This window comes from Hyperolius riggenbachi, chromosome 8 (genome assembly GCF_040937935.1).
Source record: "Hyperolius riggenbachi isolate aHypRig1 chromosome 8, aHypRig1.pri, whole genome shotgun sequence".
Taxonomy (NCBI): Eukaryota; Metazoa; Chordata; class Amphibia; order Anura; family Hyperoliidae; genus Hyperolius; species Hyperolius riggenbachi.
The window spans coordinates 288556183-288582581 of NC_090653.1; the positions used below are offsets into that span (position 1 = coordinate 288556183).

A 26399-nucleotide genomic window follows, 5' to 3' on the forward strand; every position below is an offset into this window, starting at 1 on the left:
CTCACTGATAAGAAATTCCCCTTTTTATCTTTCTTGCTCTCATAAGCCATTTTCTGGTAGGAAAGTATTTTATAGCTGTAGTTTATCAGTGAGGGTCACACTGTAGTCACTTCCTGTCTGAGTCAGGACTGAGTCAGCCACTTGCATACCTGATATTTAACTCTTTCAGACAGAAAGAAAAAAAGGAGCACAGCCTAGTTATTTGTGTGCTTGGCACTGTACATACATGTCTATCTCATCATGTTACATGTCACCTCGGATATCCTTTAACTAGAATTTCCCACTGCAAAGATTTCACTAACGTTTAAGGCAGGCTCGCACTGTGATGTGCAAAAAAACTTGTTTGACACGACTACAAAGTATTTTAATGGCATTGCATTTGTGACTTTGTGCAGAATGGCATTTGCAAATTTTCTGCTTTTAAATTTAGACAACAGGTCTGCTTTTTGTAAGTGTGATGCAGGTCAATAGTAATGCAGAAAAGGTTTACGTTTGCATTTTGCACAAAAATTTGTGTGCGATTTTTGAACTTCATTGCATGGGCTTTCATGTGTTTACCTTGTATGTGTAATTACCTTCATTGGTAGTCATGGAAAAAAAAAATCAAGCCAAAATATTGCATACAAACGCATGAAGAAATCGTAAAAGTCTCCACAAACTAATACATAAAAAGAAAAAGCAGATAAATGCAGAAATTTGCAGGATTTTTTTTTCACAATGACGAGTGTGACCGGGCCGTTCAGACTCGCCCTTGTGAAAGTCGTGCAAATGTCTTATCCCCCTTCTTCAGCAGATGTCTCATTCATTTCTACATCACCTGGAGAAGGGAGATAAGTCTTCCTCAAAAGATTTCCTTTGAAAATTGATTTGGGGTGCGTACACACATCCAATTTTGATTGGCCAATTGTACCACTTCCATGTAGTATGAGAGCTTACCGTGTTCATAAGGCCCATACCCACTAAGCAATTTTCCCAAACTATTTTGAGCGACGAACAATTTTTCTAACAATACCGGACAACACCGTTTACTGAAAATTCCTTAAGAGAACCGAGGTGATGTGATATGACATAGACATGTGTATGTACAGTGCATAGCACACAAATAACTAGGCTGTGTTCCTTTTATTCTTTCTCTGCCTGAAAGAGTTAAATATCAGGTATGTAAGTGGCTGACTCAGTCCTGACTCAGACAGGAAGTGGCTACAGAGTGACCCTCACTGATAAGAAATTCCTCTTTTTATCTTTCTTGCTCTCACAAGCCATTTTCTGGTAGGAAAGTGTTTTATAGCTGTAATTTCTTATCAGTGAGGGCAGAGCCGGGACAAGGTCCTCCAGCACCCAAGGCTGAGACACCAAAGTGTGCCCCTCCATCCCTCCCACCCCAGCTGTCACACACTAATTGCTATTAGACTAAGAGAGCCACAGGGCCCACAACCTCCCCAACACCTTAATCTCTAGTTATCTGGCTTGCAGTCACTGCCATGTATCCCCTTTTCTTATTTCTTTCTGCTTCATACACAATTAGGAATGACAGCTGAATGAATTGTGCGCCCCCTCCTACACTGCGCCCTGAGGCTGGAGCCTCTCCAGCCTATGCCTCGGCCCCGCCCTGAGTGAGGGTCACACTGTAGTCACTTTTCTGTCCGGGTCAGACTACAGCATAATCCTCACTGATACGTAACTACAGCCATAAAACACTTTACTGCCAGTAAATGGCTTCCGAGAGCAGGAAAGAGATAAAAAGAGTCAATAATTCATAGATTTGAGCTCTGGCATACTTTAATGAAGGTGTCATTGAGCAGAGACAATGAAACAGTAAAAACTTAAAAACTAGATTTAAATATAAAATAAAAATGTGGGATATCTAAAAAAGTCATTTTTAGGAGGAGGAGGATAGATACAGTTATTTTTCTCATCAGTTTATTTTCACCTCTGATGTCCTTTTAGCGATGTTCCACGACGTACACCACCTGCGGCGATCTTTGTTGTTGAACGACCGCCGTGTTGGATTAATTAGCAGAGGATCATTTTCATCCTCATTGAATGGTTTTGCCACAATTGTGTAAACTATTGATTTCCGATGCTGCACACGGCGCCAGATGGATCCGGGGAGTGATCGTTCATCAGTGGAGATTCCCGATCTGGCCGTGATCTGCCTGTGGGTACTTAACGATAGTATTCAAAATCCGTTGGCCTTTCTCTTACATGGAGGTGGTAAAATTGGGCAACTGAAATTGGATTGAGAGATGGTCATTGATATGCTAATAACTCTGGCTTTCCTGCAAATTGTATGCGCCTAGGAATAGGGCCAATCAAAATCAGCACATCCGATTAGGGCCATTTCCAGGCTGTATCCAGCTTGCATGAAATCAGCATGCTTGCCGGAATCATTTGAAGAATTTCACAGAGAAATGCACCCTGTATGTATTTAGAGAGTTTAGCCTGTCTAATTCCTCCCTCATCTGTGACTAATCACACGTGTAATTTGATCTCTTAGCTGTACCAGCTCAGGAATCTACTTTGCCTTAGCAGAGCAGCTAATTTGTAAACACAGGATGTTAACCCTATGTCTACTTCCACAAAAGCAGGAAGTAGACACACTGCATTTATTGCAGGATTTTGATCAGCTGAACAAAGACATGTTTTTCTGTAACGGTTATTATGCTGTTACTTATCTTTTAGAGCAGGGAGGCAGCTCTGAGTTCATGTCCCCTCTAATTAAAGTTTTTTTTACTTGATACTAGTTATTTTTTCCTGTTCTGCGAATGTCTAAGGCCGCCTACCGCTTACAATCATAAGAAAACCAGCGCAAAAATGTAAACTCATTAATTATCCCATTTTTGAAGTTTTAGTGCGTTTGAATAATAAACATTTTTTATTTATTGTGCTAATATTTTTTTTTCTTTTTGCGCCATTCTGTTTCCAATAATTAGCTGCATTTAACTCGTCAGACTTTGGCACTGAACCGCCTCTGAGGCGCTGAAATCAAACGCTTCTATAGAAAGATAATAAATACAATCCTGTGCGTTCCAGGAAATTTCATTTGCGCAGTAATTAGGGGCTGATGAAGTACAATAAACAGCATATCCGGCCGTGCTGTAGCGCTTATTTTAGGAGGGCAGGACGCGAGAGGAGCCGTCGCGGCGGATTAGCAGACCGGTCAGGTATCAGCACTTGTTAGGCCGCCGTCCAATAACCCGGGCCTTAACTCTGATTCCCGTCCAGTCCTCGCCGCAGCTAACCAGCCGTCATACTGGCGACTCGCGAAGACGCGTTCAGATAGCCCATTACTGGCGACAATCATTGAATAATTCCCTAACACAGGCCTCCGCTGAGCTGGGACCATAAATGACAGGAAAACATCCTGTTTACAATACATTTCTGCCCTCCTGGGGATCGGCGGCCAAACGCGAATCAATTACCCTGAACCGACTGTCACCTGATGTACAGAGCACAAGAAAAACCTGCATCTACTTTAAGGCTTTCTGTTACATGGATTGCTTTGATGCAGCCAAGCACTCTGTTTACGTTTACCTAAGCCCCTCCCACATACATGCGTACAAACCGCGTTAGCTCACATAAAAGCACATGGCTTGTGGCGTGAGTGATTGGGTTTTGCATGCATGTCTGTGGGAGGGCCTTCGGCCCACACACATGGGAGTTCTTAAAGGGCAACATGGCAAACTTCCAAGAGTGATATAATCGCCTCCACTGGAAAAGTGCAGCGTTCAGAATTCTGCACCGATCTACGGTGTTTGAGAGCCACACATTAGCCTGGCATTGACACCTCAATAATGTTGCCAACCACACCCAACCCTCTTGAAACACAAACAATTAAAGGACACTTGAAGTGATAGGGGCTGCCACAGGGCCGGATTTACCATAAGGCACCGTAGGGACGTGCCTACAGGCGCCTGATAATGGAAAGGCCACTCACTCCCCTCCCCTAGCTCCTCCTTCCCTATGCAGAGCCCCGATGAGTATAAATGAGAGGTTACTCAACAAGCTTTCTGCATTCCTTTCAATCGGGGGCACCATTAGATAATTAATACTGAGGGTGCATCTCCCTACCTAATGCTAAGGGACACCTGTAGCTACTTAAAGGGAACCAGAGACGAAGCACCCTTGTGTATTTTACCATATATATCAGTGGGAACATTAGAGAAAACACTCAGGCCCCGTTCACACTGCACGCGGTTCCAGCCGCGTTTTGGAAACGCGTGCAGGTGGCCGACACGCACGACATCAGACATTGCATAGAGTGCAATGTCTGATGTTCACACTGCATGCGTTCTGGACCTGTGCGGTCCGGGAACGCATGCTGCATGCATTTTTTGTAAAAACGCATGGCTGTCCCATTCACTTTTCAGTATTGGGATCAGCCACGCAGCGCATACGAACGCGGATGGCGTGCGTTCATACGCGTTGCGGTCTGCGTTCTGCAGTCTGAACGGGGCCTCACCCCGCTCTCTGTTTCATCCTCACTGCTAAAAGTGTCATCAGCTGTGATAAGAATCCCAGACTGAGCATTCAGTCTGGCTTTGCTGGGAATGATTATAGCTGAGTCATTATAGCAGAGCCACAAGGGGGCAGGCTTGGGCTTGAAAAGACACCAGAGAAGCCAGACTCAGCTATAATCATTCCATAGCAAAGCCAGACTGAGTGCTCAGTCGGGGATTCTTATCAGAGGTGATAAGTCAGATTAAACAGAGAACAATGAAACAAAGAGCAGATTAGGTGTTTACTGTCATGTTCCCACTGATTTATAAGGTAAAATACAAGAGGGTGCTTCATCTCTGGTTCTCTTTAAAACTGAGGGTACTTCTGGCTACCTATGAGAGGCAAGGAACGAAGGGGAGAAGTGACAGCCACCACACTTGCAGTGCAGTTTGTCGGTGCTTGTAGGATCATGGAGGGCGGGGTCTGGGGTTCCAGGACATCTGTGCCAATAGGCTCCTGTGAGGTAGATCCGGGCCTGGACTGCCATATGTATTTCCTGTTAAACAATACCAGTTGCCTGGCTGTCATGTTGCGCTTTATGCATCAGTAGTGAGTCACAACCCTGAAACAAGCATGCGGCTGATCCAGTCACACTTCAGTCAGAGCACCTGATCTGCTGCATGCTTGTTCCGGGTCTATGGCTAAAGGTATTAGGCCAGGTTCACAGTAGGACATTGTATTGCAATGTACCAAAAAAATTGCAATACACATTGACGCTGCATTATCACATACGGTAGAGCATACAGGCAATGAAAAGTGCTTCCCTGACTGCAACAGTGCATCACAATAAACGCAACATTTACAACACGACGCTAACGTTGCACTCTGAACGTCGCATAGGGTTACCATTGCAGTACGGTAACCTGTGTTATGCGACTTTAAAGAGAACCAGAGATGAAGCACCCTCTTGTATTTTACCTTATAAATCAGTGGAAACATGACAGTAAACACCTAATCTGCTCTTTGTTTCATTGTTCTCTGTTTAATCTGACTGTTATCCCCTCTGATAAGAATCCCCGACTGAGCTCAGTCTAGCTTTGCTACGGAAAGATTATAGCTGAGTCTGTCTTCTCTGGTGTCTTTTCAAGCCGAAGCCTGCCCCCTTGTGGTTCTGCTATAATGACTCAGCTATAATTATTCCCTGCAAAGCCAGACTGAATGCTCAGTCCGGGATTCTTATCACAGCTGATAACAGACACTTTTAGCAGTGAGGATGAAACAGAGAGCAGGGTAAGCGTTTTCTCTAATGATCTTACTGATATATATGGTAAAATACACAAGGGTGCTTCGTCTCTGGTTCCCTTTAACAACGCAGCACAAGACTGACCCACTGTGAACATAGCTCTTAGAGGCGGAAGATTAACAGAATAGCCAGGCATTGTACATTCAGAGCTCCGTCATTCATGTGGAGATGTGCGCGCCTCAGCGCACGCGCATTTTCCTGCAATCCCCGCCAGCAGCCATTCACGCCAATCGGCATGGAGTGGTCCTGGGGCTGCCGCCGCGGTCCTGCCAATTGGTGTGGAGCGGTCGGCAAGGAGTTAAAAGGAAACAGACATGTTGTCCTCTTTATCCCTCTCAGGCATACATATGAATTTGCTGCCAGGAGACTTGGGCGCAGGGTACAGCCGGTGTATGGCTGATCCTGCTGCTGCACAAGTCCCCAGCCGCGGTAAAATACTATTTCCCCTCCAGGTCCATGTGGATAGTGGGGAAAAATGTAATTCGGCTTCCAATGCTGGAGGCTGAATTGCAGTATTTTAAATGTAACTTCTGCTCAGTCTTCTGACGGCGCTGAAGTTGCTCAGTGTGTGGCTATTGCTGTAATTCCTATTACGGTCTATGGTGGCGCCGGCTGTGCCCAAATCGCCAGCGCTGTAATCACAGCTATCGCCCGCTTAGGCTGGTGCACACCAAGAGCGCTTCTGAGCACTTTTAAAAAAACGCCAGGGCTTTGAAAAGTGCTTGGCTAATGTATATGAATGGGATGGAGCACATCAGAGCGATTCTGCTGATTTCTGAGGCGATTCAGCCTCGATGTTAAGTATAGGAAAGTGGAAAATTGCTTTGAAAAGCGCCAGATAAGATCGATTCTCCAAGCGTTTTTGTTACAGAAGCTGTTCAGTTTCAGCTGTACTGTAACAAAAAATAAAAACAGCTACACAAATATGGTCCAAAAATCACTATGCACATGCCTAGGAAAATCACTTCAAAAGCGCTGAGCGTTTGCAATTACATAAGCGCTTTTTGGTGTGCACTGACCCTTACTTCGGGTTCCCTTTAAAGCATACTCGAAGTGACATGCGACATGTACAGTGCCCAGCACACAAATAACTATGCGGTGTGATTTAACTCTTTCAGGCAGATAAAGAAAAAGATCAGGTATGTAAGTGGCTGACTCAGTCCTGACTCAGACAGGAAGTGACTACCGTGTGACCCTCACTGATAAGAAATTCCCCTTTTTATCTCTTCCTTGCTCTCAGAAGCCATTTTCTGCTAGGAAAGTGTTTATAGTTGGAATTTCTTATCAGTGAGGTTACACTGTAGTCACTTCCTGAGTCAGGACTGAGTCAGCCACTTACATACCTGATATTTAACTCTTTCAGACAGAGAGAGAGAAAAAAAAAGGAACACTGCCTAGTTATTTGTGTGCTAGGCACTGTACATACACATGTCTATCTTATGTCACATGTCAGTTCAGGTATTCTTTAAAGGGATACTGTAGGTGGGTCGGGGGAAAATGAGTTGAACTTACCTGGGGCTTCTAATGGTCCCCCGCAGACATCCTGTGTTGGCGCAGCCACTCACCGATGCTCCGGCCCCGCCTCCAGTTCACTTCTGGAATTTCTGACTCTAAAGTCAGAAAACCACTGCGCCTGCGTTGCCATGTCCTCACTCCCGCTGATGTCACCAGGAGTGTACTGCGCAGACACAGACCATACTGGGCCTGCGCTGTGCGCTCTTGATGACATAAGCGGGATCGAGGACACGGCAACGCAGGCGCAGTGGTTTTCAGACTTTAAAGTCTGAAATTCCAGAAGGGAACCGGAGGCGGGGCCGGAGCATTGGGGAGTGGCTGCGCCAACACAGGATGTCTGCGGGGGACCGTTAGAAGCCCCGGGTAAGTTCAACTCATTTTCCCCTGACCCCCCTACAGTATCCCTTTAAAGATATCACCATGTGTTCAATTTCAGAATGTAAATCAGGGAGAGGAAAGATCTTACAATGGCCAAACGCTGACTAATCTATAAATGACTATTGTAAAAATAAGAAATGTTATTAATTTCATTTTCACTACAGTCCCTCTTTAAATCCTTTTATTCTATTTTTCAGGTTCCTGTAAGAATGAAGTATGATGGACTCTGAAGACACACAACACTGTGACCGTTTCTACAGGACTTGATCGGACACTAATTATTTTCAAAAAGTTTTATATTTTTCTCCAAAAACAACTTATCTTGTGGGGAATTTTAATTTTTTTATTTTTTTTTAACAAGCCAACTTCCCTGTTATTACCTCTTGTTGCTTTTTAAAAAGCCAAACATACCAAGTCAGTTACAATACTTAAGTTTCGGCCGGGGTTCGGGCTTATCCAGACTAATTGTGTGTACATTTTTCCTCATGACCAATATTGCATTTGTGGGTTTTGTTCTTTGGACTTTTTTTTTCCCCCTCTTCGATTTTGCGCATATTTTTATGCCATTTTTGGGGGGAGGATTACAATTTATCCCTGCATAGCAATGGCATAGATTTACATGACAATGTATCTCGTTAACTTCAAATTCGGATTTCAGATGTGACTTTTTTTTTTTGTAAAAACAAAATGATTTTCCTGCCTTTAAATTGGCTTGCATTAAATGTGAATGACACCTGGAAAAAAAGGACTGCAGCCCAATTTCTAAAAAATAGGACAACACACAAAAAAACATGGATCCAATGCAAGGCCATTGAAATACATTATGGGCTTGATTCACAAAGCGGTGCTAACTGTTAGCACGCCTGTGAAAACCCCCTTAGCACGTCTAAACAAGCTTTTCGCGCATAAAACTTTACGCGCATAAAACTTTACGCGCGTACTGCACAGAGCGCAGGGCGCTCCGCGCGAAGTGCCCATTAAAGCCTATGGGACTTAGCACGCATAAAACTTTGCGCGCGCAAAGTTAGTGCGCGATCTGATTGAGAAGTCCGGTGCTAACCTACTTAGCACCCTGGTTAGCACGTCTAAAGACTTTAGATGTGCTAAGTAGGTTAGCACCGCTTTGTGAATCAAGCCCTATATGTGTGATGGAACGTGAAATCACAATTCTGCATAACTATTTTGTGAGATCGGGGTCTAACCTTGATAAATACAGTCAGAGTTCCTGCGTATGTAAAATCGCCACGCACCCGGCTACCAGATCTCATAATATCGATTAAAAACTGGTTAGCATTTGGCCACAGCCAGATCTCTCTCAACAGCTATGTAAATGGAGAGAACAGTTGCATCTGAGTCTGGATGGGGCATTGGGCTGCTGGACATTGCTGATGGTGGTAATAATCTGTACAGAGCTGCTGATTAATCAGCCATATTTATACACTTCTTGTATATAGTTCACAAAGCTACTCACACACAGCGGCAGTGATGTATGCCCGGGATTCTGCGACAGATCCGGGTCCAGCGAGGAACTCCTGTTATACCTCATCTAAAGGTGGACACAAACTGTCCAATTTCTCGCAAAAAATTGTTTGAGCAATCAGATAATTATGATTGGATCGGTTGTAAAAAATCACTGTTGATGGGCACAATCTAATCCTGTCGTCTGATTGTATTTTCGTTGAACCAAAATTTGGATTTTCTTGTCGGTTGTGATTGATAGGAAGCAAAGATTGGTTCGTTGATGGTGTAGTGAACAGTGTATTCCAATATTTCACTTCCGATCAGAATTTCTGATCACTCGAATGATTTTTCGCTAGAAATTGGATCGTTAATGATCCAATTTCTAGCAAAAAATCGTTCTAGCGATCAGATAATTCTGATCGAAAGTGAAGTCATTCACTACACCATCAACGAAAAAAATCTTTGCTTCCTATCAATCACAACCGACAAGAAAATCAAAATTTTGGTTAGATGAAAATTCAAATGGACGATTGTTTTTATGATCGTTCATAATTGATCGTGCCCAGCAAGAACGATCATAAGAACAATCGTCCAATTGAATTTTCCACTATCACAACAAACAAACAAATCTAAATTTTGGTTAGACGAAAATTCAATTGGATTGTTTTTATGATCGTTCGGATTGGTTGTAAATGATCTGTTGCTGGGCACAATCAAGTATGAACTATCATAAAAACAATCGTCCATTTGAATTTTCGTCTAACCAAAATTTTTATTTTCTTGTCTGTTGTGATTTGATAGGAAGCAAAGATTGGTTCGTTGATGGTGTAGTGAATGACTTCACTTTCGATCAGAATTATCTGATCGCTAGAGCGATTTTTTGGTAGAAATTGGATCATTAACTAACGATCCAATTTCTAGCAAACAATCGTTCGAGTTCAAATTCTGATCGGAAGTGAAATATTGGAATACATTGTTCACTACACCATCAACGAACCAATCTTTGCTTCCTATCAATCACAACCAACAAAAAAAAATAATCAAAATTTTGGTTAGATAGGAAGCAAAGATTGGTTTGTTGATGGTGTAGTGAACTTCATTTTCGATCAGAATTTCTGATTGCTCAAACTATTTTTCGCTGGAAATTGGATCGTTAGGGGCCACCTTAAGTATCATAAGATACAGACATCGATTTACAAAATTTCCCAACCTTCTTCAGTGCATCAGCCTGTATGCTAGTGACACATCTGCACAAACTCTGTCCGAACTGTCGCCCAACGGATCGAATCGCAATCCCTGCCAGGCGACATTCATTGTATGTACATATAAAGCTTTCAGGTGGTCATACATCAGGCGACTTGGCGGCCAATCGACCATCTGATTAGATTATCAGATGGGATGAGAAATCGGTGTCGCTAAATTATGCCCGATTGATGCTGCAACCAGTTTTGGGTCGAAATTGGTAACATGTATTGATTGGACATGCTGCAAGATGTCAGGCCAACTTGCACAATCAGGTGCGTGGGGGTAACTGCGTGCAATATCAGGACAAGCGGCAAATGTGATGGAATCCCCGGCGCTGTCCCCCCCCCCCCCTCGGTGCCGTGTGCAGTATACTTTACCTGTTGGTATCCGCCGCTTGCTGCGCGCTCTGTCCTCATACACATGTGCCGACGTATATGTGGGCGCTTGTTTGACATCACACACTCGCCAACACATACGCTGGCAACTACGTGGGGCGTGTATGAAGAGGCTGCAGCAAGTGGCGGATACAGACAGTATATTGCACGGGGCACATTTTACATCGGGGAGGACGGCGGCGGATGCGACGTCACAAGGCCGATTCTGAATCGATTTCAGCATAAAATTGATTGGGAATCGGCCTGCGGGGTATGGGCAGCCGACAGATCTCTCTCCAAACAGATTCAATCAGAGAGAGATCTGTTTCTTGGTTGATCTGTCCATACATCTTCTGATGTGTGGGCATTTTTAGTCACGTGTAAAAAGTTGTCTTCAACACATGTGCAGACTGCAATAACTGAACCTTCCAATCGTGCTGCTCAGTGTAATGGATGAATTAAAGGTTTTGTTTTATACACATTCTTGTGGATGGTACACTTTTTTTTCTGTCAAGCAAACACTTATCTTACCATGTATTTTTTTGATAAATGGTGTTATTTCAATTCTGTGTAATAAAAATAAAATGTTTTGACACAAGGAATCGTGTGTTTGGCTGTGACATTGCTGAGAACGGGCACTTCTAGAGCCTGTTGCTGTCAGTAGGGATTATTATTATTAATTGTATTTATAAAGTGCCAACATATTACAATGCAAATCATTGAGTTGATGCAGGATTATGCAAAATTTATTTCAATTTACGCACTTTGAAAATGGACCGATTGCGTTTTACCTCAGCAGGATTTGATTGGTTCATGTTCAGGCTGCATACATTTGCATAATGCTGCATCGTCTCAAAATTATTTGCGTCTCATTGACCAGCCCTCGCTGCCAGTTTATGGTGCCCATACATGGTACAATAAAAACATTCAATTTCCCCTTTATTCGACCAAAATGATTAAATCGAATAAAATAAAACATTTCGATCAAGAAAAAAGAACGATTATCCCGTTTGTTTTTTTTATATATAAAAATCTGATCGGACATATTGGAAACTTTTATATTTCGATCTAACTGAATAAAATTATCAAAAAGAAAAAATTGTACTATGTATGGGCACCATTAGACAGATTGGATTTGACACAGATTAAAGTCTGCAGATCGATATTGAGTAACGAGAGACACAAATGGGGATTTTAGCATTTTATACCATTGTTTAGATTTTTACATCTCATATAAAGTACACATCAGCACAGTGACAACTGTTTGGCTTGTCTAACAATAAAGGCACTTTGGTATTTTTTATACAAACATAACTACTGACATCAAATGTCACATTTATCGTGTCTGCTGCAAGAGATCGCTGATAGGTTGTGTGGGGGTATTCCAGCCAATCAGATCAGTTGTAGGAGGAGGGGCTCACCTATTGGTACACAATGTCGCATTGGTGGATGTGAACACACTGATCATGCGATTGTATAGGTGTGTTCAGGTTCTGCTAAAGTTGACCAAACAACACTCAGGGCTGGAGCCCACTAGAGCAATATTTTTTTTGAGCTTTTAGGGAGGTTTTCAAACCGCTAGCGATTTCCCTAAACGTTCAGCTAATGTTAATGAATGTGCCAAATTCCACTGGAGAAATTGCGATGACTAAAATCACAAATGCAGGACATGCAGCATTTTTAGTGTTTTGCGTTAGCAGTTCTGCAATGTCAAGTATATAAATGCTGGCGTAATCGCTCATCAAAACCTACACAGAGATTTTGCTAGCGTTTTAAAATTACTGCACACCGTAAAAAAAAAAAAAAAAAAGGCCAATCAGAATTAAAATTGCAAATCGCTACACAATCGCTGGCAAAAAGCTCACACTTTTTAATAAGCATTTTGTAAGCGATTTCATGAGCGTTTTCTGGCAGTGATTTTAAAACCGCTAGCGATTTGCAGTGGGTTCCAGGCCTTGTAGAGGAGCACCAGAAGTGGCCAAAAGATTGATCCTTCTCAGATCAAATCTGATCAGAGGGGGTTGGATCCTATAACACACACTAGGCATAGAGATAATATTTCAGCGTGAAAATCGAACTGCAGTGCTGCATTGTTATGGGCTGTCAACCTGCTGTCGTCTATCTTTCATCTGCTGCAATTGACCAATTCATTCCTCATATTGTTGCCGCCAACCTGCTAGCCTGATTGATAATCAAATCAATTTCAGTTGAAAATTGTGGCTGGAACCCACAGGGGCATTTTTCGCAGAATTTTGGGATCGCCGACTATGGCCAGTGATTCCCAAAAACACTTTGCCAATGAAAGTAAGTGAGGGGGAATCCATTAGCACGATCGCAGGACATGCAGCATTTTGAGCGTGTTTGCGGTTTATGCAGCGCTTATATACTTTGCATTATTAAAGGCATTATGCCGCGCTCTGGGGGGACGAGCGATCACGTTTAAAAATAAAACTTTAAATACTCACCTGTGTCTTAATTTCCTTTTTCTGGCCATAGCTCCGCCTCCTAAAGGAAGAGGTCACAGGCACTTCTCTGATTGGTCCCAGAGAAGTACATATGACCACTTCCTTTAGGGGGCGGGGCTATGGACGGAAGGACGCCAGGTAAGTATTGTACAGCACTTCTAAGCGCTGGGGAATGACCATTGCCCTAGCAATCCCTGCACACAGCGCTGCGGCGGTTCCTAGTGGGTTCCAGGCCTCAGGCAGGTTCAAGGCCCACGCCACCAGAAAATTGTTACGTCGAATCATTGACTAATAACCATTTTGCGCGATATCATGTGAAATGGTTTATTAAAAGTTCATTCAACAATGGTGAACAATGGCTGATTACATGCCATAATTGTTCGCTTTGAATGACGATCATAATGGATCAAATTTTGGACAGACAGTTGATCCAATCGGCATTGACGCCAGCATGAATTACAGCGATTGTTAATTATTGCATGTGTGCATTTTGTTTGTTCCCACGGTATGCGATTGCATGATGGATCGGGGAACAATTTTCTGCCGCATATTTCATCGCTCGCTGCTCATCCCCCGATCCATTCTCAGTGGACTTTGTTGTGGTATTCAGCTTCTAAGTGATCAAATCTGCCTGGAATTGACAGGAAAAAAAAATATTGATCGAAGTGTGTGGCCACCTTAAGGCCTGGAACCCACTGAAAACAGCAAACGCAAAACGCTACCACTAGAGTTTTGTCTGAGCGGTTTGCAAGCGGATTCATGCGCGTTTGCGGTCGCGTTTTGCAACATTGTATTTTTTTGCCCAGCGGGTGCGTAGCGTTTTCCGTTTTTATCCTGATTGGTCCTGTGAATTATTTTTCATTTTGTTACAGTGTGCTGAACCGCAAAACGCTAGCAAAACCGCTCAGTTTAGGTTTTGCTGAGCATTTCTGCTAGCGTTTCAATACTTTACATTGAAGCGCTAACGCTCCCAAAATGCTGCAGGTCCTGCGTTTGCGTTTCTGGGAAACGCAAACGCTCCTGTGGAAGTTGCCCCATCCATTAACATCAGCTGAGCGTTTTGGCAAAACGCTAGCGTATCGCAGTGCAGCCAAAATGCTCAAAAAAACGATCTTGTGGGTTCCAGCCCTAACACACTTTCCACAGTGCATTTCTGAATAACGTGTACATGCGTATTTCACTACTAAACATGCAATTTTTTTTCCATGCGTGTAGCGCAATTTCAACATGAAATGGTGTGATCTTACTATTAGGCTGCTTTCACAGTAAGACGTTACAGGTGCACACTAGAGCAGCCTGTAACGCAGCCCAACTCACAGCAATGAAAAATCAATGGGCTGTTCACAGTGCCCACGTTGCGTTACATTGTAATGCAGCACATCCGTTGAGAGTGCTGCATGCTGGGCGTTATGCGTGGCTAAGCCGCATTAGATTGTGTGCACATGCTCAGTAGTGTTGGGGAGGAGTGGAGAGCGGCCGGGCACATGGCTAATTAATATTCACTGCACGGTGTGATGTGCAGTGTTTACTTCCTGGAGCGGCCGCTCTGTGCGGCGATTGGCCGGGCAGGACCACGTGATGCCGCATACGTCCAAGAGTACGCATCATTGCATCACGGACGCCAGAGTGAGCTGCACAACGCAGCTCACTCCGACGTCCACACCAGAGAGCACCAGGCATTGCGTTAGGGGCACGTTATGTGCCCTATAACGTCCCCTAAACACAACGTCCTGGTGTGTAAGTAGCCTTAAAGTGCGAATGCTTAAAGTATTGGGGGGGGGGGGAGCTAAACATCAGTCAAGCATTTGAATAGATTTAGCTAAAGGTGCACAATAACATTGCGATATTTTCCTCAGATGCAATCGTTCCATCAGATCTGCAAGATTGTAAGTCATCGGAAGGCAATTATCGATTGTTCCGGGCCGATTATGGTACTTTCATCAGATGCAACATTCCCATCAACAAAAGTTCTGTATTACAAACGACCATAGAATCGTTTCACGTCGATTTTCTCTAAATACTGCCTGGTTTTCTGTACAATTTAATTGTTACACTCTGATCGAATTATTGCATCTGATGAAAATATTGTACCATATATGGGCAATTTAGAGTCTGGAACACGTGCTACATGTAAGGTGCAGACAGCAAACAATTAACAACCAATCAGATAACCGTTTGTTAAACGACTAACAGCTATTCCCAGAATCTATGAACCCTGTCTCCTAAAAGATCTGTTTTTGGCAATTTTGCACTGGGGCCCATGGCTGCCTGCACAGCAGGTTAAAAAGGACCTGAACTCAGAACTTCTCAGAAATATCAGCAAAAGCATGATAACCCTTAAAGAAAAACATTTCCTTGTTACAGCTGATACAAATCCTGCAGCGTGTCTACATCCTGTTTTCATGGAAGCAGACATAAGCAGGCGAAAGCAAACCTTGCACATCCAATATCACTGCTAAATAAAGCAAATCTGAACTGAAAGAAAAGGGTTTCCTTTTGAACAGAGTTGAAAAGGAGGTTAAAGAGAAACCGTGACCAAGAACTGAACTTCATCCCAATCAGTAGCTGAGACCCCCTTTTACATGAGAAATATTTTCCTTTTCACAAACGGATCATCAGGGGCCTCTGTATGGCTGATATTGTGGTGAGACCCCTCCCACAGGAAACTGTGAGGACCATGGTCCTAGCTGTTTCCTGTGTGTGAACCTCATTGCATTGTGGGAAATAACAGCTGTTTACAACTGCCAAAAAAGCAAGCAGCATCTCCTTCCAGTGACGTCACCTGCCAGCTGTAAAAATGTCACCATGTGATAAATGTCAGCATGTAAATCAGGGAGAGGAAAGATTTTACAATGGGCAAACACTAAGGGCTAGTGCACACCGAGCGGCTTTTTCAGCGTTTCTGCAGCCGCTTGGTCAATGTATCTCAATGGGGTGGTGCACACCAGAGCGGGAGGCGTTTTGCAGAAACGCATACTCCCGGGGTGAGGCATTTTTTGGATTGTGGATGCGTTTCTGCCTCAATGTTAAGTATAGGAAAAACGCAAACCGCTCTGAAAAACGCCTGTTCAGAGCGGTTTTGCCAGGCGTTTGTTACAGAAGCTGTTCAGTAACAGCTTTTCTGTAACAATATATGAAATGTACTATACCAAAACCGCTACAGAAAAATAAGAAAAAGAGTTTCAAAATCTGCTAGCATTCTGCGGATCTGCTAGCGGGTTTTGGTGTGCACCAGGCCTAAATCATTTCTACATAATTATAGTAAAAACAAAGAACTTTTTTTTTTTTACATATGATTTTCACTGGACTTCTTCTTTCAATTAAAAAACAGTTGCTGGTTTGTTTAGAAGTTCAGAATCAAATGTTACAAAAAACAAACTCGCCAGGAAAACAAGACGTGTCTGCCTTTCCCAGTTTACATATCTGCACCTTCCAATCAAAACGGAAACAAAAACGACATCACTTGAATCAAAGCCGAAGCACCCAAAGGCTCATACACACATCAGACCATAGTCTTTTGAAAATGAAAAATCAGACCAATTTTACCCCCTTCCATGTAGTATGAGAGCCACACCTACACAGTCTATTCTATGGAGCTGAACTCCCCATCAGACAGAAATCTTTGCAAGATGCTGCACACAAAGATGCTGTACACATTCAAAAGATCAGTATCTGCAAAAGATCTCTTCCTGCAAAAGATTCGTTCCTGCAAAATGCATTCATAGTCTATGATATCTGCAGATCATCATACACACCTTGTTTAACAGACATTCATCTGCAATCAGATCCACCAGGATGTATTTTCAGATCTGCAGATGATTGTCTGATCTGCAGATGAATGTCAGTTAAACAAGGTGTGTATGATGATGTGCAGATCTCATAGACTATGAATGCAATTTGCAGGAACGGATCTTTGGCAGGAACAGATCTTTTGCAGATACTGATCTTTTGTGTCTGTACAGCATCTGTGTGTGCAGCATCTTGCAAAGATTTCTGTCTGATGGGGAGTTCAGCTCCATAGAAAATACTGTAAAGGTATGGCTCTCATACTACATGAAGGGTGGGAAATTGGTCTGTGATCTTTCATTTTCAAAAGACTACGGTCTGATGTGTGTATGTGGCCCAAGTGTGAAGCAGTGCTAAATCCTCTCTATTAGACATGGGTTAGATATCACCCACACTCGGACGCAATGTGTTGTCAGATTAGCGCATCAGTGGTTGGGATCGCGGTAACGTGCAGAATTAGTGACGAAACTGAAAGACCCATCTGTGAGTTGTAAACTCCTCCCACCTAATTATAGAAGCAGCTCGATAGTCTCAAGGTGCAGATTACCGTTGCAATATTTTCCTCAGATGCAATAATTTCATCAGATTTGCGGGATCGTAAGTCATCGGAAGGTAATTATCGATTGTTCCCATAAATGGGTCGATTATGGCACTTTCATCCGAAACGATCCAAAAATGCTGTATTCCAAACGACCATAGAAACACTTCACGTGGATTTTCTCCACACACTGCAGTTTTCTGTACAATTTGATCATAAAAATCTGAGCAAAACATTGGGCTGTGGAGTCGGTACAAAAATCCTCCGACTCCCGGTACCCAAAAATGACTCAGACTCCTCTACTCAATCTCCACTTTACAACCCTGTTTAAATGCCATGGGCACCTTCAGGCCAGGGCATCCACATTTCTCATGTTCTGCAGAGCTGGAATGAAGGTGTGACAGATTCAGTATGCCGCAAGAAACACGGGGAAAAAAATTAAGTCAAGTCTATGCCCAGAAGGCTGAATCAGGACAGACAAGAAGAATATCTACACTTTTCAAACGCCAAAAAATGAAATATGGCCAAAAAAAAATCAGTGCAAAGAATTGTCCAGTGTATGTGCTGCTTGATAAAATATTACCCTACAAACTGTCATTACTAGGGGATGATCAACGAATGCAAATAATCTCTCCTTGCATTTACATTCCATGTAAATGTTATGTAGCTTGAACTTGGACCAATAAAAAGTGACAGGAAGTTATTCTGATAGGTTCAAGTTCAAGCTACATAATTTACATAAAATTTGAATGCAAGGAGAAAGTATTTGCATCTTACAAATCATCCCTAGTCAGGACCTTTCCTATATTACAGTTGAATGACTTTTAATTTACTAATTTCAGAAATAATTACCGTCACAGCCCATCAATATCTGTATATCTCAGACCCGCCCACGGAAACTTCAACAGCACAGATTTCAGGAGAGGATTGCTGGCGATTAGGGACAGTCAATGAGATACAAATAATTTTGATGCAGGAATATGCACATTTTAAATGCACGTTTATGCACCTTGAAAATGAACCAATCGATATTTACCTCAGCGGGATTTGATTGGTTCGTTTGTAAACTCCATAAATTTGCATACAAAATCTGCATAACTCTGCATCAACTCAAAATTTGCCATACGCTGGCATAGGGCTGTACCAAGGTGCGGACATCTTGACAACAAAAACCCTTGGAGCCTAATAAGAAGCACAATATGGGATTTTCATCTTACAGCATACAGGCAGCTAAAAACAAATTAAAGCTAATTGAAACACATCTTTCCTGGATTTAAACATTCCAGATGCTGAAACAGCGCAAAAGCAGCCCCCGGCCAAACAAAACCGGCATTTTCCATGCTCCCGATGTGTATGCAAATTTCATGCAAACTCTATGCAGATTAAAATGGGGCCCATCCAACACCCTTCCTTGTCCTGCTGACTTTGGCACGGGTCAGAATGCGCATTAAATCTGCAAGAAGTCAGAATAATTATCATCTAATTGACCAGGTCAAGTGCTGAAAACGAGAGAACGGATAGAACCGAAGATGAACCCTAAATCGCCATTACTGCCAGACCACTCGCCAAGCAAGAGTGACCGGCGGCGTGCCGACCCCGGAGCCGGACAAACGACCTTTACCGCTCTCACAGGAAGTGGATTTTACCCTGCAGGGACACAAGCGTAACTACAAATCATGTCCCCAAATCCACAGTAGCGATCGCGATTAGCCACTATTGAAGCGCTGGCAAATCGCTCATGAATGGATACACATAGAAATTTGTGTGCAGGTTTAAACGAATGCAAACTGTAAAAAAAATGTATAATAATTTTAAAAGACTAATCAGAGTTGAAATCGCAAATCACAATCACTGGCAAGAAGCTTACACTTTTGTAAAATCAATACCAAAATTGACAGGAAACGCTCATGAAATCACTTACAAACCGCTAGCGATTGACATTTGCGACTTGTAGTGGCTTCCAGGCCTCATTCTGTTCCAAGGAACGTCAAAACAATTGGATGAAGTTTGGTGTTGCTGCCATATTTGTTTCCTGTTAACCACTTGAGGACCGCGGTGTTACAACCCCCCTAAAGACCAGACCATTTTTCTGCAAATAGGCCACTGCAGCTTTAAGGCCTTGTTGCAGGGCCGCACAACTCAACCCCCCCCCCCCCTTTTCTGCCCACCAACAGAGCTCTCTGATGGTGGGGTCTGATTGCTCCCCCAATGTTTATTTTTTTAAATAAATATTTATCTTATTATCTTTTAAATAAATGTGTTCTTTTTCTTTATATTTTTTTCTCCAGCCCGCCCACCCATCTCCTGCAAAATCCGGCCCCTGGATGTGACGCCAATGGGCATTAAGCGGTCCTGCGGCTGCCGCCGCAATGACGCCTGTTGGCGTGACACGGTCTTTAGGTCGTTAAACAATACCAGTTGCCTGGCAGCCCTGTTGATCTCTTTGGCTGCAGTAGTGTCTGAATCACGCACCTGAAACAAGCATGCAGCTAATCCAGTCTGACATCAGTCACCTGATCTGCTGCATGCTTGTTCAGGGGTTATGGCTGAAAGTATTAGAGGCAGATGATCAGCAGGACAGCCAGGCATGACAAAACTCTAGGAGAAGCCTGCTGTACAAGTTGTAGTATAATTATATCAAAAAAATGGATTATAGCGAATACAAAAATGGCTGACGGCATCCCCAAACTTCAACCAATTATCAGTGGGATTGACTTTATCACTGGCGGCTTACCGTAAAACTATCGCTGGGAAAAAAAGACTGTCGCTTCAATTCAGTTTTATACCAGAGACAGTCAGCGAAATGCTAATATTTACAACTTGCATGCAAATTGTATTCAACTTTGAGCTGGGCCAATCCAGTGCACTTTCTGACAAATTTTGATTGGCCCAATTCATATTAAATTTGCATGCAAGCCAGAAATGATTAGAATCTCATTAACTATCTCCGCTCTATACCTGCAGGGCCACAACAGCAAGCATTAGCATGTAAACCAGTCATTCCACATGGTTCCTAATACAAGAGTGTGACCTGGGCGTGGCCATGTCTGTCGCCGGTCAGCGGATTAGTCCAAGTGTGGAAAATGAGCGACAAGGGTCCTGCTTTGTGCAGCTGGTTTACTTGCACAGGGAGAAGGGGATGTCTGGGCAGTCTGTACTCGACAGAAAAAGGACAGATTAAAAGCAAAAAGAGCGATTTCAGCTTCGGAACTCAAAATTGGCTGCGATCTAAGAAATACATTTTTAATAGCATTGAATGACAGAATGTATTATAGAGTTCTGTTAATGAGTTGTAGCAATTTTCAAACAGAAAAGTAGGCTTCCCTTGTAATCGGCACGACATAAATCCGGAAGAACGAGAAATCAGGCGATGTCCACGTGGGAAATTCAGCTTCCTGGGAGGTGCGGTCAGTTTGTGCCGTACGGAATCCATTTCTTCCAAATATTCCCATAAGCAGCATGGAGAGCGGATCGCGGAGGCAGTCGTGTGCGGTAAATCCAGTGTTTCCTCCGGCCGCCCGCGATCTCTGTCTATAGGTCTGTCACTCTCAGTTCAGGTGCGGTTTCGACCTTCTGGGGGCGGTCTGCGAGGCTGGAGGGAGGGGCTTGCCAGAGAGCTGGAAAAAAACCTGACGCATCTCGCTGAAGCATCTGTCCGACAGCGGAGCGATATCGTCTTCCTTCAATTCCGAAATGTCGATTTTTGGAAGAACCTCCACTTTAATGGTGCCTGAAAACGATGAAGGAAGACAGAAGAAATACGTGATTTCAGATTCTATTCTATTTTGGTAGAGACACACAGATCTCATTATACCCCTTACACTGTATTCCGGTAGGGGCAGAGCTCTCTCCCCTATTGTATCTTGGCAGACACAGTTGGCAGGGAGTGCATCTGTCTGAGCCAGTTCCCAGGTGCACACATTTTGCATTTAAAGGGGAACTGAAGAGAGAGGTATATGGAGGCTGCCATGTTTATTTCCTTTTAAGCAATACCAGTTGCCCGGCAGCCCTGCTGATCCTCTGCCTCTAATACTATTAGCCATAGCCCCTGAACAAGCATGCAGCAGATCAGGTGTTTGAGGGCTCGTTTCCACTATCGCGAATCTGCATGCGTCCAACGCATGCAGATTCGCACATGTAATGCAAGTGGATGGGCCTGTTTCCACTGTAGCGTTGTTGAGGTGCGTTTTTTTCAGCGGTAAAAAAACGCACAAAAGAGCCAACGAATTCGCCTGCGAGTGGAATGCATGCGAATCGCCGCTAATGTATTTAATAGGAAATTCGCATGCGGCTATGGTATGCGAATTTTCATGCGAATTCGCATGCGAATTCGCATAGGTACCAATGTAATTCAAACAGGCAGTGACATGGTTAATTTCGCATATACCCTCACCTATGCGAATTCGCATGCGAATTCGCGGCAAAAAACGCGCAAAAATTCGCATCCGCATGCTAATTCATGGAATTTCAACAGCGGTGGAATCCAGGCGATTCTGCACCGCAATAGTGGAAACGAGCCCTGAGACTTTAAAGTCAGATCTGACAAGACTAGCTGCATGCTTGTTTCTGGTGTTATTCAAATACTACTGCAGAGAAATAGACTAGCAAGGCTGCCAGGCAACTGGTATTGATTAAAAGGAAATAAATATGTCAGCCTCCGTATACCTCTTACTTCAGTTCCCCTTTAAGAGAACCTGAAGGACAACACAGTGACGTAGTGGTTAGCGCTCTTTCCTGGCAGTGCTGGGTCTCCGGTTGGAATCCCAGCCAGAACACTATCTGCACAGAGTTTGTATATTCTTCCCGTGTCTGTGTGGGTTTCCTCCAGGCACTCTGGTTTTCTCCCACATCCCAAAACATACAGATAAGTTAATTGGCTTCCCCCTAAATTGGCCCTAGACTACAATACATACACAGACATATGGCTATGGTATGGATTAGATTGTGAGCCCCTCAGTGACATGAATACAGGATCTTCAAAAAAAATTTGCATATTGTGATAAAGTTCATTATTTTCTGTAATGTACTGATAAACATTAGACTTTCATATATTTTAGATTCATTACACACAACTGAAGTAGTTCAAGCCTTTTATTGTTTTAATATTGATGATTTTGGCATACAGTTCATGAAAACCCAAATTTCCTATCTCAAAAAATTTGCATATTTCATCCGACCAATAAAAGAAAAGTGTTTTTAAAACAAAAAAAGTCAACCTTCAAATAATTATGTTCAGTTATGCACTCAATACTTGGTCGGGAATACTTTTGCAGAAATTACTGCTTCAATGCGGCGTGGCATGGAGGCAATCAGCCTGTGGCACTGCTCAGGTGTTATGGAGGCCCAGGATGCTTCGATAGCGGCCTTAACCTTCCTGGCGGTAAGCCCGAGCTGAGCTCTGGCTATGCCGCGCAGGAAGATATCTCAGCCCCTGGTGGGGCGATTTCCTCCATTCAAAATGCTGTACGCGCAGCTAGCACTTTGCTAGCCGCGCGTACAGCTTGATCGCAGCCGCTCTGCGGCGATCGCCCGTACGCAACGGCGCAAGAGGGTCCCCCCCCCCGCCAGAGCCCTGCGCTGCCCGGACCAATGAGTTCCGGGCAGCGCTATGGGCTGGATCGGAGGTGTCTGACGTCAGGACGCTGACGTCCATGACGTCATTCCGATCGTCGCCATGGCGACAGGAGAAGCCAAACAGGGGAGCGCGTTATATACGCATTCCCCTGTTTGCTATTGATGCCGGCGACGATCACACTAGAGGGACACATGCGCCCTCTAGTGGTGTTTCATGTAGCTACCACTCTGGTAGCTTTACATGAAACACAAAAAAATAAATAAAAAAAAAAGGATTTTTGCCAATTTGGCAAAAAAAATTAACCGACAGGGAGGTTAAGCTCATCCAGAGTGTTGGGTCTTGCGTCTCTCAACTTTCTCTTCACAATATCCCACAGATTCACTATGGGGTTCAGGTCAGGAGAGTTGGCAGGCCAATTGAGCACAGTAATACCATGGTCAGTAAACCATTTACAAGTGGTTTGGCACTGTGAGCAGGTGCCAGGTCGTGCTGAAAAATGAAATCTTCATCTCCATAAAGCTTTTCAGCAGATGGAAGCATAAAGTGCTCCAAAATCTCCTGATAGCTAGCTGCATTGACCCTGCCCTTGATAAAACACAGTGGACCAAGACCAGCAGCTGGCATGGCACCGCAGACCATCACTGACTGTGGGTACTTGACACTGGACTTCAGGCATTTTGGCATTTCCCTCTCCCCAGTCTTCCTCCAGACTCTGGCACCTTGATTTCCGAATGACATGTAAAAGTTGCTTTCATCCGAAAAAAGTACTTTGGACCACTGAGCAACCGTCCAGTGCTGCTTCTCTGTAGCCCAGGTCAGGCGCCTCTGCCACTGTTTCTGGTTTAAAAGTGGGTTCATGCTTCCATCTGCTGAAAAGCTTTATGGAAATGAAGATTTCACTTTTCAGCATGACCTGGCACCTGCTCACAGTGCCCAAACCACTGGTAAATGGTTTACTGACCATGGTATTACTGTGCTCAATTGGCCTTCCAACTCTCCTGACCTGAACCCCATAGAGAATCTGTGGGATATTGTGAAGAGAAAGTTGAGAGACGCAAGACCCAACACTCTGGATGAGCTTAAGGCCGCTATCGAAGCATCCTGGGCCTCCATAACACCTGAGCAGTGCCACAGGCTGATTGCCTCCATGTCACACCGCACTGAAGCAGTCATTTCTGCAAAACGATTCCCGACCAAGTATTGAGTGCATAACTGAACATAATTATTTGAAGGTCGACTTTTTTTGTTTCAAAAACACTTTTCTTTTATTGGTCGGATGAAATATGCTAATTTTTTGAGATAGGAATTTTAGGTTTTCATGAGCTGTATGCCAAAATTATCAATATTAAAACAATAAAAGGCTTGAACTACTTCAGTTGTGTGTATTTGAATGTAAAATATATGAAAGTCTAATGTTTATCAGTACATTCCAGAAAATAATGAACTTTATCACAATATGCTAATTTGTTTTAGAAGATCCTGTATGTAAACTGTAAAGTACTGCAGAATAATATAATAGCTGCTACTGCCATATTTATTTCCTGTTAAACAATACCAGTTGCCTGGCAGTCCTGCTGATCTCTTTGGCTGCAGTAGTGTCTGAATCACACACCTAAAACAAGCATGCAGCTCATCCAGTCACACTTCAGTCAGAGCACCTGGCCTGCATGCATGTTCGGGGTCTATGGCTAAAAGTATTAGAGGCAGAGGATCAGGACAGCCAGGAAACATGTATTGCTTAAAAGGAAATACATGTGTCGGCCTCCATATCCCTCTCAGGTCAGTTTTCCTTTAAATAAGCATTAAAGCTGAAGCATCTCATCGCTAGACAAGCTGCCCCTAGCAGGCAAAGGGAAGCTTGTATCAGGTCTCTGTGGTAAAGGCCAAATCATATATGTGACCAGCAGGTGGCAGCATTGCACACAGCTCTGTACAAGGTATAAGGTAGAGGCTCACTGTACACCAGCGGGTCTGGATGTAAGCCTGGCTTTTCAGGGGTATAAAGAGATAATTTGCATATTTCGGAGAGATGCATCATGGGAAACCCCAGCTGCTCACTTACAGCTGAATTGATGCAAATACCTTCTGTTTAAGCATTGCTTTTTAAGGCCTCCTTTCCACGGACTGTTGATAGGCAGTGAAATGCCTCTCCAACTCTCACAACTGCCAGGTATCTGCTTGCTGCTGCCTGGTAACTGCTCACTGCTGCCTGGCAACTGCTTGCTGACCACACAGCTCGGGAGTCCGTGGAAAAGAGGCCCAATATAGGGCATTTTTTAAGCCTTTTACACCTTCCAAGTGGTAAGTGGGCCTTCTCTCACATGTGTGACCAGCAGGGAGCAGCATTGCACACAGCTCTCACAGGTGTGACCAGCAGGGGGCAGCATTACGCACAGCTCTCACAGGTGTGGCCAGCAGGGGGCAGCATTGCACAGAGCCTGTGATTTGATAGTCTATAATTTGTACAGAAACACTCCACCTGCTCAGAGAGGTCTCACATCCCCCAGGAACGGAATAATCTCCCTAAGGCTCAACACACACCATACAATCTTGGTTGTTCAATCTTACCACTTTCATGTAGTATAAGAGCTTATCCAATCAATCATTCAAGTTATTTTCAATCTGTTGGCCCTTATACTACATAGATTTGGTAAATCTGTACAACCAAGATTGTATGGTGTGTGTTGAACTTGAAGCCTAAGAGCCAGAGATCCCCTCCGCAGAATGTCCCCCACCAAACAGGCTTATGTGTGTGCCGTCCGGGGCCGCCGGTGCCTACGTACCACCAGTGAACAGGTTCTTCCTCCGGTCATAGAAGCTGGTGAACGAGGAGTAAACTACGGGGATGATGGGGACCTGACAACACAGAGAGGAAACACGTCAACAAACAAGTGTCAGATTAACGTTATTAAAGATCCCCACTAATGATACAACTGTAATTGTACAATCTTACACCTTCTATGTAATATGAGAGGCACCCAAAGTATCCATACAAAGTATATTCGCTCAGTTTCCCCTCCTACTGCATAGATTTGGTAAGATTGTACAATCAAGATTGTACCATTAGTGGGCACCTTAGGATAACAGAGAACTCTTAAGGTTCCCCTTAACGGTACAATCTCCCAAACAATTGCCCTGATCAGGTACATTAGTACATAGTTCTATCAAATTGCTCATCAAATTACCCGATGTTGGTGGGCCTGAACGATCATTTCTTATCGATTGTAACAATCAGTCAATTGTTCGGGAAATTACAGCTAAATGGGCACCTAAAGGACAGCCCCACACACACAATATTTTTTTTATATTTCTTAACTCA

General features: G+C 43.6%; 2 protein-coding genes across 2 annotated transcripts in view; one reads left to right on the forward strand and one right to left on the reverse strand.

Annotated features, from left to right (window-relative positions):
- EGFL7 (EGF like domain multiple 7) overlaps positions 1-11318 on the forward strand; it is a 43592-nt gene extending 32274 nt beyond the window's left edge. The window contains exon 8 of the mRNA XM_068248021.1: positions 7834-11318. Within this exon, the coding sequence (XP_068104122.1) occupies positions 7834-7856 (23 nt within the window). The 3' untranslated portion in view covers positions 7857-11318. The remainder of the gene's footprint in view (positions 1-7833) is intronic.
- A 9404-nt stretch (positions 11319-20722) lies between these two features.
- Positions 20723-26399, reverse strand: part of AGPAT2 (1-acylglycerol-3-phosphate O-acyltransferase 2) — an 83906-nt gene continuing 78229 nt past the window's right edge. The window contains exons 5-6 of the mRNA XM_068249942.1: positions 25864-25936; positions 20723-21235 (exon numbers count right to left, since the gene is read on the reverse strand). Coding sequence (XP_068106043.1) covers positions 21054-21235; positions 25864-25936 — 255 coding nt within the window. The 3' untranslated portion in view covers positions 20723-21053. The remainder of the gene's footprint in view (positions 21236-25863; positions 25937-26399) is intronic.